General features: G+C 40.8%; 1 protein-coding gene across 3 annotated transcripts in view; it reads right to left on the bottom strand.

Annotated features, from left to right (window-relative positions):
* Positions 1-13,982, bottom strand: part of mef2d (myocyte enhancer factor 2d) — a 106,515-nt gene that overhangs the window by 14,185 nt on the left and 78,348 nt on the right. For 2 of the 3 annotated variants that reach the window (XM_042424210.1, XM_042424211.1), the window contains exons 7-8: positions 4,781-4,959; positions 2,567-2,596 (exon numbers count right to left, since the gene is read on the bottom strand). In XM_042424210.1, the coding sequence (XP_042280144.1) occupies positions 2,567-2,596; positions 4,781-4,959 (209 nt within the window). The remainder of the gene's footprint in view (positions 1-2,566; positions 2,597-4,780; positions 4,960-13,982) is intronic. The other variant, XM_042424212.1, reaches the window with a different exon arrangement.

The following is a 13,982-nucleotide window of genomic DNA, read 5'->3' as shown; positions in this document are numbered from 1 at the left end:
CACTGAGAGTGGGATTACTGCTACAGTGGTTTCCAATATGAGGTGTGCGGGCCTTTAGGGAGCCAGAGGAAGGTTCTAGGGGGTCGATTGGTTGTTGCTTCTATTATCTGCATCACCTCTCTGCACAGTGTTAACATTCATGCTAAAAGTATTTGTTTTTTTTTTTGTTTCCCCCAAAGACACTTATGTGATTTTATCTAAAAAAGGTTTTGGTGTCAAGATGTGAAGATAACTCTGGTTTACATACGACAGGGTTTGAAAAGTCTGTAATTCTTTGGCAAAAGATGCTTAAACATCCATCTAAGATTTACAACCAAACCCTTTGTTTCTTGGATTTTTTTTTTGGGTCCAGTGTCGTGAGAAAACCTGGTCCGGTTCCACAAGGATTCGTGTCTTTTTCTCCTTATAAGGGCGTGAGTGTAGGAGTTCACGGCACATGACTTCATCCATTTTTCAAAAGCAATAATGATAATGGTTAGCATGTGCTTTCCACTGTACAGCAGAGTGGATGCAGAGACCTTGTAATGTGACTGTGAACAATTTTAATTACACTATTACTACTGAAATATTTCACAATAAACACAGCTTGTTCTACTTCTAGTTGAAAAGCAAAACAAATACATTATCCGGATATGTAATCCTGCCCTCAGGTTTACGGAGGTAAAGTGCAGCGACTGTGATTAACTATCAATCAGTTCTCCTGACACTTTTGAAGTTTAACTGGCAGACTAAATAAAGAAAAAAATACTCCAAAACAAATCCAAGTGAGCCCTGATAAGTCTGATATAATAAACAGTTACAGTACTTCACTTCGCCCTTAACGAGGCGGCGTGAGATGTTTTATTCATCGTGCCACAAGACAAGAAACGTTTGTGCTCCGGTGTGAGAAAAAAAAAAAAAAACTCCAAGCACCTCATTCTCCTCTTTTCTTGGAGGCGTTTAACTTTTCTGTGACACTTTAACATCGGCGTGCAAAAGATGAGAAGTGTCTCGCATCTCGAGGTGGCGTTGGCACGGCAACGCTGTCGCCGGGGCTAGGGCGCTCGTGTTATGTAGCGTCACGGTGGATGGAAGGTGTTATGAGAGGCATTCGCTGTGCTGGAGAATCATGCTCACAGGAACGCATGCATCGACAAGGCTGGCGAGGAGAGATGAGCTGAGGGATGAGTGTGTGTGTGTGTGTGTGAGAGAGAGAGAGAGAGAGAAAGAGAGAGAGAGAGAGGATGTGTTTGTATTGAAAAGGTATGTGTGTGCAGGGAGGTATGCCAGGGAATGAATACACACTGTGAGGTGTGTGTTTGGTTCAGAGGTGTGTGTGTATATTTATGCAGAGAAATATGCATGAACACATGTCAGCATGCGTGTGTGTGTGTGTGTGTGTGTGTGTGTGTGTGTGTGTGTGTGTGAAGGACTGAAGAGGTCAGCCTGTTGGACTCCCATCATGCCCGTCTGTGTTCCAGGTTGGAGACTTGTGATTGTTCCTCACTCTGATCCTCAGAGCATCAAAACTCAGATGAAACCAAACATGCACATGCTGAGCAGCGTTCACACACAGCCGAGAGTTCAGCTGGTTGCTCCGGTTCCTTCAGTGTTTACAGCACAAATCCCACTTTAATCTGGGCTCTATTGTACCAAGAATTTATCAAGATTATCTGTTTTTGTGAGTTTACTTTTTGAAAATGATTTCTGAAATGTTTTTACGCCACAAAAATGCAACATTTCGACTGTGTTCTGCTTCTAAAACAAAGCTGGTAGAAACCCGACGGAAGGTTTTATCTTAACTTTTCAAAATCTAAATATTCACGTGAGAAGGACTCAAGCATAGTGTCTTAAGAAGAGGAAACACCATGAAGCAAACTCTTTGTTACAAAATAAAACAGTAGTGGATTTAAATATATGAGTCAGAAGATTTATAATATTTCCACCAGTCGTACAGTAACTTGTCAAGAGTCCAGTAGGAGGAGTCATTTACTAGCTTATACAACATAAAAGGTCGACACTAATGGTTGAAGGTCTGACTGCCGACTAATGAAATAAAATGACGCAGCATTTGAGAGTCTTGCTGTCAGTCTGCTGTCAGCAGTGTTATTTCATTGTACAGGCTTATTTATGAAATATTCAAGCTGTGGCTGTCTGGCACTTCCTCATTTATTTTTTATTCTTCTGGGATTTTTTTGGCTCACATCTTCATTTTTTTTTGTGTGTGACTTAAATCTGACTCGAGATGTGCGAGTCTCCATCAAGCTTTGAAATAAAAAAAACATCTGATTCGGGGGTGAAATTGTGGGAAATTTCCTGCTGAAACCAGTTAAAAAATCTGTCATGAACCGAAGCAACCAGGTGAAACGTCGCACTTTTTGTGCGTTGCTCTGATGCTCTAAGTTCGCTGTGTGCTCTAACTGTGGTGGCTCCACGTCTACTGTCGTCATAGCGCCGCTGCCGCTGAGTCAACCCCCCCCCCTCCCCGCACCCCCCTTGACGGGATACGTTCGCTGACGGTGTCACACTCATGCTCGGTGAGATCACACCACATCCATGAGGCTAAAAGTCTGAAAGTACTATTCACCTCACTCACCAACTCCAGCTCTTCCTCTGTCTGCACAGCGGCGGGGGGGGGGGGGGGGGGGGGGGGGGGGTGGAGGGGAGAGGAGGAGGGAGGAGGGTGGGGGGTAAAGAACAGAGGACTGTTACGTTTCTACAACAACTAACTGCAGTCAAAATATGAAAACACATGAAAATGAGATTAATCCTCGTGTCTGCTTCTCTCTAGTTTTTTCCAGCGGTGTTTCGCCGCTCGGCACGAAAACTTTAATTCCTTCAGTCTCAAAGTCAAACCTCCACCTAACTGATCGATGTCTGGCTGCAGCAGACTGATTGAATCCGGATGTTCGGTTGCACAACAGAGAGGAGGAACGTTCACTACAACATGCCCGAGAAGTCTGCCCAGACTTTCTGTTTAAAGGGTTCTGTCTGTAAAAACATACATATTATATTAACTAACTACTGTTTTATTATCAATTAATATGGTAATTATGTCCTCAATTAGTCATTTTGTCTATAAAATGTTCATGGTGACGTCTTCAGATGTCTTGTTCTGTCTGATCAACAGTTTAAAATCCAAAAATATTCAGTTTATTATCATTTATGACAATAAAAAGATTTAAATTCTCACAGTTGAGACGCTGCAACAAGCAAATTTTTGGTATTTTGACTAAAACGATTGTTTGATTATCAAAATATCTGACTCATGTTCTGTTGATCAACTAATCCATTAATCTTTGGAGCTCTGGAAGCTTTTAAAATTATTTTTTTGTTTGTTAAACTTGAGCTGATTATTTCTATCATGACACTTCTTTATGAAAAAAACAGGAAAATAGGAATAATAATGTGAATTTGATTAATATGTAACTCACAATCTAGAAATGATTTAAATTAATACAATTTCTGGAAATAAAATCCATAATATCTAAATTTAAAGGTTTGGCAGTATGACATGTGTGCACTAGGTGAAGGTGATTCATCCAGTATTGGCACTGGGCCTCATGCAAGAACCGCTGGAATAAACAGATTTGTTCTTATATGACGTTCACATGAGTTAAGAGAACTTTCTTTTCTTTTTTTTCTTGGGTACAAACAAAATTCACAAGTTTTCCAGATCTGTAGAATAAGTCTCGTACAAATAATCTCCACAGAAGAAAAACACTCGTTTGACTTCAGATTTATAACGACTCAATCTGGATGAATTTGAAGTTAAAATATACATTTAAAATGTATATTTTGTTCAGTGTGATCATGGCTACTGATTTACTGAGAGGTTCGACAGGTTCTGCTGGATTTTATTGGTGTGAATGTTTTGTTGTTACAACAATTTAACAGGAAACTTGTCACATCAGCTGCCTCAGGATCTTTATGATGGTCTGTTCAGATGAATAAACATGTTATTACGAGCCTTTAATACAACAATGTTCTCATCACTAGACTACAACACTGGTTTGGTTTATCTGGGACAGTCTTGAAGTGCTTCATCTCCTGCTTCAATGTTTTGTTTCTGCTGGTGACCATGTTTCACCTCCTCGGTGTATCTCAGGAACAACCTGCTTCTTTTAAATCAACACATTTCTTTCAAAAGGCTTTTAAATATTCTATTTAAAATCATTATTTTGCTTCTGAAGTTTTTTTTTTTTTTACCTTTTTTTATTCCTTCAATTTTGGAGAATTTGTCTGAATTTGTTTTTTCTTTTGTCCTTGTAAAGCACTTTGTAATCTCTGGTTTTGAAGTGCTATATAAATAAAGCTTATTATAATTACTATGATTAATATTATTATTATTACACCTGACAGTGTTAAATCACCTGCGCTGGTATTTGTTTGTCACGCCTCCTCGGAAGGAATCATTTAACGGTCATTAGGAAGGAGGAACGATTACAGCCAGCAAAACCTGTTTCTACGTCTGACTGTTGTTTTAAGACACACGATGCTTTAGGAGAGTTTTCTGAACCCAACATGTAACACGAATAATCCTCATAACAGTAATAAGAATAAAAGATAGAAGGAAAAAAGGAAGTTTACTGTCTCTAACCTGCTTATCAAGACCTGATCTGACAAATCATTCAACATTTTTAACCACCATCGGCTCACATGAATCCTACAACTGCAGCATCGATCAGGTCTGAGACAGAAACCACCTGATTACTGATTTAACGTAAACTGAAACGCTTTTTCATCCCGTCCCCTGTGAGTTTTGTCCCCCGTGTGGCTGCCGTAGTCGTGTTCTCCTCACCAGCTGCATGAGGCTCTTGCCGCTCTGCGAGGTGATGACCCTCAGGTCCGGCTTGCGGCTGTTGACCATCTGAGGGCTGGGCGGAGGCGGAGACTTAGCTGGGACTACTTTCCCCAGGCTGTTGCCGTTGGAGACGGAGAGGAGGCCCGGGGAGGCCCTGGCACTGATGTAGCCGTTAGCTGCAGAGAGAGAAACAGAGAGATAAAGAGAGAGAAACAGAGATTTAGAGAAGTGTGTTTGTCTGTTTTCTACCTGTGAACTCATGACTGTCTGTGCTTGTTTTTTTTTCCTGGATGTGTACACTCAGCTCTTTGTGTGTGTGTGTGTGTGTGTGTGTGTGTGTGTGTGTGTGTGTGTTCTCATTAGCGTGTTGGATCGCTCTGTCACACCACATGCTCCTCATCCTTTCTGCAGCTCAAACGGTTTTTTTTTTGGCGTCTCTGATTTTGTGCAGCTCCTCTACATCAAAACCTTGTCACGCTCCCTCCAGAACTATTTTATTTCCACTCTCTCTCTCTCTCTCTCTCTCTCTCGCTCTCTCTCTCTCTCTCTTTGCTCTTTTGTTTCAGTCGTCTCTGCGCTCAGTGAAAACAAACTCACACAAATGTCCCTGGACTCTTTCCATCTTACACTGCAAAAAAAAATATCCTTAACAAGTCAGCTTTGACTGTTTGTGAGGCCGAAAAATTCTTTCTTTCTTAAAACTTGTGAAAAATCCTCAAATGCAGTGAGATTATTTCAACATGTTTCCAATATATCACATTCATTGTATGTATTTTGAGGTTGGGAACTACATTTCCCATGTGTCCTTGCCTGAACGCCTGTTTTATAAGCTCTGAGATTTGTCCAGATGAAGGTTTAAAGGCAGAAAGTTTGTTTTTTCTCTTTAAATACCTGCGTTAGACTAGTGTGCAGAGCCTTTCTCTCTCTGTCAAGATCCGACTCAAAGACATGTTTCTAATCAGAGCTGCAACAATCAGTTGATTAAAACAGTCGATCAATAGAATTTGATAATCAATTCGTTCATCCTTTTAGTCATTTTTTAAGCAAATATGCTAAACGATCGCTGGTTTCAGCTTCTCAAATGTGAAGATTTCATTCTCTTCTTTCTCACACTTGATAATAAACTTAATGTTTTGGATTTTGGACTGTTGGTCGGATGAAACGAGACATTTTTCACTATTTTCTGAAAGTTTACAGACAAAATTGATTAATTGAGAAAATAATCTCCAGATGAATTTAATAATTAAACTAACTGTTAGTAACGGCTCGTCTTCCAGCACAGATTAGCTTTTCAAGAAGAGTGTCGGATTAATCCACACATGTGTCACACTGGTGAGTATTTCTGGCAGCGGGACGGTGATACTGAGCTAAAATAAACTACAGTGTGTGTGTTCATGGTAAAGAAGGAACACGTCACCCGGCGGCGGCGGCTCACTGACGACATCAACACTTGTTAGTAGATCAGTTCATTGTTGATTTGAGTCTTTTTATGAGGTTTATTGACACTTTTTTTTGTTGTTTTTTTGTAGTGTATTGTATTTTATCCCTCCTGGTTGCATTCCAGCTGCATGACAGGTCTCATTAGTGAACGTTACGTCTGCTGAACGCACCCTCCTTTAAACAACTGGTCACATTCCAGACTCCTAACATGCAACGCAACAGTTACTCTGTAAGACGCAACAACAATACACAATCAGTTGCAAAACACTACCTGTGTGTAGGTGTGTGTGTGTGTTTGCATATTTTGAATTAACGCCTGCTTTTAAAGGAAACTGATTGTTTCCTGTTAAGTTTTTAATCCAACTATTCTGTTTCTTTTTAAACATTTGTATCTTTTATACTTTAAGACTCATGTTTTAATGCTCTCTGGATTAGTGTGTTTTCATTTATTGCTTTTTTCTTTCATGAAGCTGTTTTTTTTAAAAATGTGGGGGATGTTGGGGGAGGGGATGGGGGTGTTTCTGGGTGTCATGACTACAAGACTCCAGCAGACAGCAGCCTGTCCGTGCTGCTGGGGTTAAAAGACGAGTTCGACACAAACAGAGACTCAGTCAGAGTGTGTATGAAGGGGGGAGAGAGAGCAGAGCAGGGACTTTCCAAGCCCCTAACACACACACACACACACACACACACACACACACACACACACACACACACACACACACACACACACACACACACACACACACACACACGGAGGCTGTATTCCCCATGGACAGGAGGCGAAGTCAGGGTGTGTGTGTGTGTGTGTGTGTGTGTGTCTGTGTGTGATAGCAGATAGCAGCTCTCCATGACGCTGCCTCCAGACGACAGCGGCATGTGACTCTGCTTCATCTCAGTCACACACACACACACACACACACACACACACACACACACACACACACAGCCCATATACAAAGTGAACCTGACAACAACAACAACAACAACAACTGCAGATTACCTCTGCTATCAGCTCAAAGGGAGGGAAGCAGGGGGAAGAAAGGCGGGATGGAGGAAAAGACAACACATGGGAGGGAAAATATAGATGAAGATTTAAGAGCGATGAGGTCGAAGAGCTGTGTTGAGAACACTTCGTTTTGAAGTTACTGTTTGTTCATTTTATTTTTTTTCCCTTAAACAGTAAAACAAGTCAGCCGTAATCCATAAACTAAAAAAAGAAAATCTGACGAAAAAAAAAAGAAAACAGCAGCAGAAGAAAGTCTGAAGTTAAAAACATTCAGATGAGAAGAGGAGAAACAGGCAGAGGAGAGGGAAGAAAGGAAAGACAGAGAGGGAGGGAAAGACGAGGGTGGTAAAAATGGAGGATGGTAGAGGAGGAAGAGAGGAAGGAGAGAAGGAGGTAAAGTAGGTAGGGAAGGAAGAGAAGTAGGAAATGAGGCAGAGGTGGAGGAAAGAACAGAAAAAGAGAGGATTCAGAAGATAGAAAGGTAGGAGGCAAGGGGTGATAAAAAGAGGGAAGGATGGATAGGAGGAAGTAGGTCGGGGAAACGGTAGAAGAGGGTACTTGGGAAGGAAGAAATGGAAGGAGTAAGGGATGGAGAGGGGAAGGAAGGAAGAAAGGACAGAACAAAACATGACTGAGAAAGAAGGGAAGGAGGTAGGGAACGAAAGAGGAGGAGGGAGGAGACTAGGAAGAAGGGAAGGACAACACATGAGGTAGAGAAGGAGATAAGGATGGAGAGAGGAGGTAGGTAGAGAAAAAGGGAAAGACGTATGGAAAGAAGGAAAAGAAAGGAGGACATAAGAGGTATGGAAGGAGGGATGGAGAGAGGAGGGAGAGAAGGAGGTGTTGAGTGGCAAAGAGTTTATTTCCCAACAGGCATCTGACCAATGAGATCACTGACGCATAGTGGACTCCCTGCATCGGGTGCTTCTGGGAAATCCTGCAACCCTACCTGTGTGTGTGTGTGTGTGTGTGTGTGTGTGTGTGTGTGTGTGTGTGTGTGTGTGTGTGTGTGTGTGTGTGTGTGCGCACTGAACACGTATGATGATGGGAATCTGCTGCTGGTTTTGTTGTGTTCGTGTCAGTGTGTAAAAGAAGAGGCTTAGGCGGCTTTGTGTTGACCCGAGTTAATCACACACACACACACACACACACACACACACACACACACACACACACACACACACACACACACACACACATCATGAACGTGAGTGTGATCATGTGACAGAAACGTCTTACAGGTGCCCTAAAGCCAACAACAACAAATCCCTGTAGAGAAAGCAGCCTGGAGTGCTGGCATCTGTGTGTGTGTGTGTGTGTGTGTGTGTGTGTGTTTACACTCTACTGTAACGGTTTCACAGGAATTCACAGATTATTTATGCATTTTTGTGTGTTCATGTGCACTAAAGTCATTTTTACTAAACCCTCACATGCATTCTTGTTTGTAAATCGGTGTGTAGATTAAGAGTCGGACAACAAAACACAGAACGCTGAGACACAGACATGAGAAATGGAACTCATGACGACGACGATGATGACGATGATGATGAAAGGTATTTAACGTTTTGCATGATGTGCGTTAACTGAACTGTCTGCCGTCTCGACTGTGGCCTGAAAACGGTCTGGAATCTACTCATGCGGATAGTTTTGGTTTTGTGCCTCCACCGCAAAACAACGGAAGTGAAGGAATTCTATTTGTGTTGCTCAGATAATCCAAAAAGAAATGATACTGATATATGAAACGTGTCCCCGGATAATCTACACATCTTTTCTTTGGAAGTGTTTTCTACTGAAGAAATAGACCCTGTAGACAAAACTGGAGACAATGAGGTCTATGGATCATCTTGAGTAACTGGGATGCTGTTTTCTGGATAAATACGTTGACATTTATTAATGTTCAGCGCTGTGAAAACCATAAACAAAATCCCCCAAAATCCTCAAACATACTGATGAAGAAGAAGATGATGAATATCTGAAAAGTTAAGACAAATAAAACCAAAACTATCTGCATGGAGAGATACCGCTGGTGGGAAGAGATTTTATGGGAGAAAGTTACTTTCAGATATTAAGGAGGATATTCTCAACTCGTATTTTCTTATTTTTAAGAAAATAAAGTTCTGCTTTTATTGTTTAAGAGATTGTAAAGTGCAAACTATGAAATGAATCTACTGAAGCTTGAAAACAATTATTAGATATTTGATGCCGAAGGACAATTAAAGTTTGTTATCAAATATTATATCTATGTGTTGACTCACTGTGAGATGACTGTGTTATGATATCACATGATCATACTCTTATTATGAAAGTGTGAGTGAGTCACAGAAACACATCGATGTGTCTGTGGCTTTATTTATGTATGTTGACTGTTTGTTTGTACTTTTTTTGTACCCTTTACATGTGCTCTCCTCTGTGTATGTGTGCACTTTTTAAGTGTGAGTCCCTTCCCTGTGTGTGTGTGTGTGTGTGTGTGTGTGTGTGATGTCTCCTATTACGCTAGGCTGGGCGTGGGAATGTGTGGAATGCCGGGTGACGTCAATGGTGACATTCCCGAAGCCCTGAGTCCCTGGACAACAGCTGAGAACGACAGATCCAAGAGAGGAGGAGGAGGGAGGGAGAGAGAGAGAGAGAGGGGAAGAAGGGAGGAGAGGAGGGGAGGGGGGAAAAGGAGAAGAGGAAGGAGGAGGGAGAAGAAGATAGGAGATAGGAGATGAAGGAGAAGGAGATGAGAGGATGAAAAGGGTTAGAAGGACGTAAGGAAGAAAAGGAAAAAAGGAGAGCGAAAGTGAAGAGAGAGGGAAAAGAGGTGAAGCATTGGTAGAAGAGAAGAAGAAAAAGGAAGTGAGAGATAAAAAGATAGAGGAGAAGGAGAGTGGAGGAAGGAGGGGAGCAATCAGTCGGGTGGATCGAGTCACCTGAGCTGCGTTTCGGGACAAAAGAGGTTTCATGTTTCGACACACGAAGGAGAAGAACTGATAAACAGACTCCCGACAAAAAGTCACCTTCATAAAACTTCAAAAACCAACTCAGCAATGAGATATCTACACCTCCTTCTACTGGGAATTATTTTATAACAGTAGAAGAAAACTAAATGTTTAGAGGAGTTGAGAAGAGAGAGACACGTTACATAGCAACCGGAAGAAACCATCATCCACTAGGAGGAGCTGTTTCACCAAAACCTGCTTCCCATTGAAATCAATAGAACTTTTCTGTATCTATAATTTTGTCATCCTGTTTTTCGATGTATTTCTGTAATTTTGCGTCCTTTTATCTATCATTTCCCCCATTAAAGGGTTTTTTTGGGGGGAGTTTTTGCTGTACAGATTAATAAATCCCTTTATTTCAAATAATACTGATGGATTTATGGAGTCGACAAACTTTTTGGCAGAGAGGAAGTTTTGTCACAGCTGAGCTTCATCAGCTGTCGGCGGCCTTGATTGCCTGCAAATGTGATTTAGTTTTAAACAACCAATAATCCCACCTGTTGAGATTAACTCTAACATACTGTTCATACTCCCACCCGTCACACTATCCCCTCATAATTGGTCTCTATATCAGGTTTCTGAACCATGAATCTGTTTTTCAGTCATTAAGACCTCATCAGTCATAAATAAATGGGTGATTAATCCTTTAATGAAGCTTTCAGAGAGCAGAGAGAGTGTTTTCTTTACTGTGTGTTGATGGAGAAAAACATTTGGGCCTTACCCTTTAAAAAAAAGTTACACCCTAAAAAATAAAATCTGAGCAACTGCAGAAATATGTGACAACTAGTAACATCATCATTAGGTAAAGACGTCCTCAAAACTTCATCAACACCTCATGTTTCAGTTAGATTTCTACATTTTTACTCACATTTATCACAGAATATGAAAAGCATCAGAGCTGCAATGACTAACTGATTAATTGATCAACAAATTATTTTGATAATCAATTGTTTTGAGTTATTTTTTTAATATAAAATGCCAAAATTCTGTTTCCAGCTTATTAAATGTGAGTATTTTCTGGTTTCTTTAGTCCTTTTTGACAGTAAACTGAATATCTTTGGGTTGTAGACAAAACAAGACATTTGAGGACGTCGTCTTGGGTTTTTGGGAAACATTTTTCACCATCGTTTGACATTTTTTAGACAAAACAACTAATCCATAAAGAGATAAAACAATCCACAGATTGTTAGTTGTGGCTTTATAAGGTATGTTGATGTATTTTTGCACAAGCTGCAAGATAAAGATCAACGAAAAAATCTGGACAACTGCCAAGAAACCTTCAAAACTAAATGTTCATTTGTCTTTTTAAAGTTAATTCTGTAAGAGGATATCAACAGGAAGTGATCTGATTGTGTGACTAATCTGCACTTTCTCTTTTTTGATTTAATATGACACAAAACTGCGCACTTACTATTCAAAATCCACTACATGACTTTAAACGCCGTTCATTGATCGAGACAAACTTTAAAACAAGCATCATTGCGTAAAACGTTTATACTTGAAACAGCTTTATCAATATGGAAACTTGGCTTTGGCGCGTTGCTCTGATACACTGCTGGGAAGTTAATATAAATGTATTGATTTCTAGCTCATCTCATCCTGAGACAAAAGCTTTATCAAGTGAATATAGAGAGAAAAAAAAAACACCTTCCCACCATATCTATTACTACGAGCTGGCTGGCAGTATCTGTCCTGGCTAATGGGATTTAAGGGGAGAGCTCTGGCCAGTGTCAAAGTCACCTCTGAGGAGAGTCCTGTGCCAAGATGAGGGACAGTTGGATGGAGGGGAGGGGAGGGGGGGTGGGGGTGGGGAGGTGGTTGGGGTGGGGCGGCAGATTATTCCAGAGAGGAGATGAGGGGGAACAGCTGAGAGAGACAGGATGAAAGGGGGGGGGGGGGGGGGGAGGTGTAGACAGAGGGATGAGGGGGGAGGAGGAGGAGCGGTGGGTGAAGACGGGAAAGAGTCGAGCTGAAGAGAGTTAAACAGGCTGCTGTCAGGATAGCAGAGTTTTTAATTTGTAATGTTCTTACAGAATAAATCTGACACCGTTTCTAAATATGACGTGTCAGTAACTCCATATTTGGCTCTTGGCCTGACTTTCATCAACCTAAATCAACTGGTTTCCAGTTCAAGATCTGACAGACTGTTAGATGTTATCTCCAGTTTGTTTAGAGATTCAGATATGTCTGGCGTTACGGAAAAATGATGCTTTTACCACAGCTGTAAAAAGAATCAACCAATCAGACCTTTGTAGGCAGGATTAAGAGTGAGGATGTCATCTTACTACATTAATAGCTACTATTAATGAAATAATGGCCACAAATGTTGTACTGCAAGTCGACCTACAGAAATAACATCCATTAAATCCTCATTTTTCTTCAACCAATGTAAGAAAAAAAAGTTAACTGGTCCAAGCAACCGCTACCACATTTCTCATGTCAACGGAAAATGATGACGGCATGATGGATACGTCACTCGCTACTGATTGGTTAGGACAAAACAAAATAAAATAAAATAACCCCACTCCTAAACAGAACTCGGCTAACATGAACACGATGTCAGACTGAGTGAATGAAGTCTCATTACAGGGCTAGCATTTAGCCGTTAGATTGTTGTAATCTGCTGTCACGTGTTAAATTTCTTCTTCAATGTTTATGTTTACACTACAGTGTTGAGTGGTTTGGACTGGCGGGGGCGCTTAACCACTCACTCGCTTACGCTCTGCCCTATTCCTTAAAAAGGAGCTACGCTACCTGGTGTTTCCTAGGCAACGACACAGACGCTAAGTCACGTTTCGAAACAACGCCGCTCAGAAGCTCCCAAACACTATTGATTTTGCGAATGAATGGACATTGGGCGTTATTTTTGACATTTAAAAAAAGTATTTTTTGGCCCGCCAGGCCGGTACTATTATAGGGGAAACACTGCACTACCTGAAGACAAAGAAAATACAATTACAACTTGCAGAACTAATTTGTAAAGAGTATCAAACAATAACAAAATTCAGTAATGAATAAAATAGCAGTCAAATTAGTGACAAATGCTTCAATTAGTCAAACACGTCGAACTGGATTTCATGGGCTGGAAAAAAGGAATGTTGAACTCACTTTTATCTGTCACTTATCAGCTGGTGAACACCAGACTGGTAATATTGTTAAATTTAAAGGTGTAGCAGTGAAGTTGACTAAAAAGTTGTTTGGTTTGTCCATCCTGGGCTACTGTAGAATAATGGTGGTGCTAGAAGAGGAGCCGCTCCGTATGTAGATATAATAGATATAAAGGACGATTCATATTTTTTAGGTGATTATACACTAATTTAAACATACTTATGTATATTATATATCCATTTCTGCCAAGTTGCCACTAAATTCTACATACTGGACCTTTAAGAACTTAGTTCTGCTTTCTATGTCACAATTCTGAATCTCTGAGGAGCTTCACATGAGTTTATATGTAATTTTCTGTCAGTTTCTGTTCCTCTTTTTAAACTCGCTCTCCTGTTTCTCTCTCTCTCTCACAACCTGAAACCCATTCTGTTCTTTGGACTGTTTACAAGCAGCTTGTACTGTGACCCTCAGCTGTCGCCAGTCAACAGGTGTTTTCATGCTTGTGTTTAAGTGTGTGTGTGTGTGTGTGTGTGTGACTGTGTTTGAGTCAGTGTGTGAGCTGTGGACACGTGACCGAGCCTGTTGCTACACATAAAATAATCTGCATTGCTCTGTCTGTAAGTCAGACTCAAGAATCATTCCCCTTTTAAAACTTCCAGCT

This window comes from Thunnus maccoyii, chromosome 10, assembly GCF_910596095.1.
Source record: "Thunnus maccoyii chromosome 10, fThuMac1.1, whole genome shotgun sequence".
NCBI lineage: Eukaryota > Metazoa > Chordata > Actinopteri > Scombriformes > Scombridae > Thunnus > Thunnus maccoyii.
This window is presented reverse-complemented; position numbering and strand designations above follow the sequence as displayed.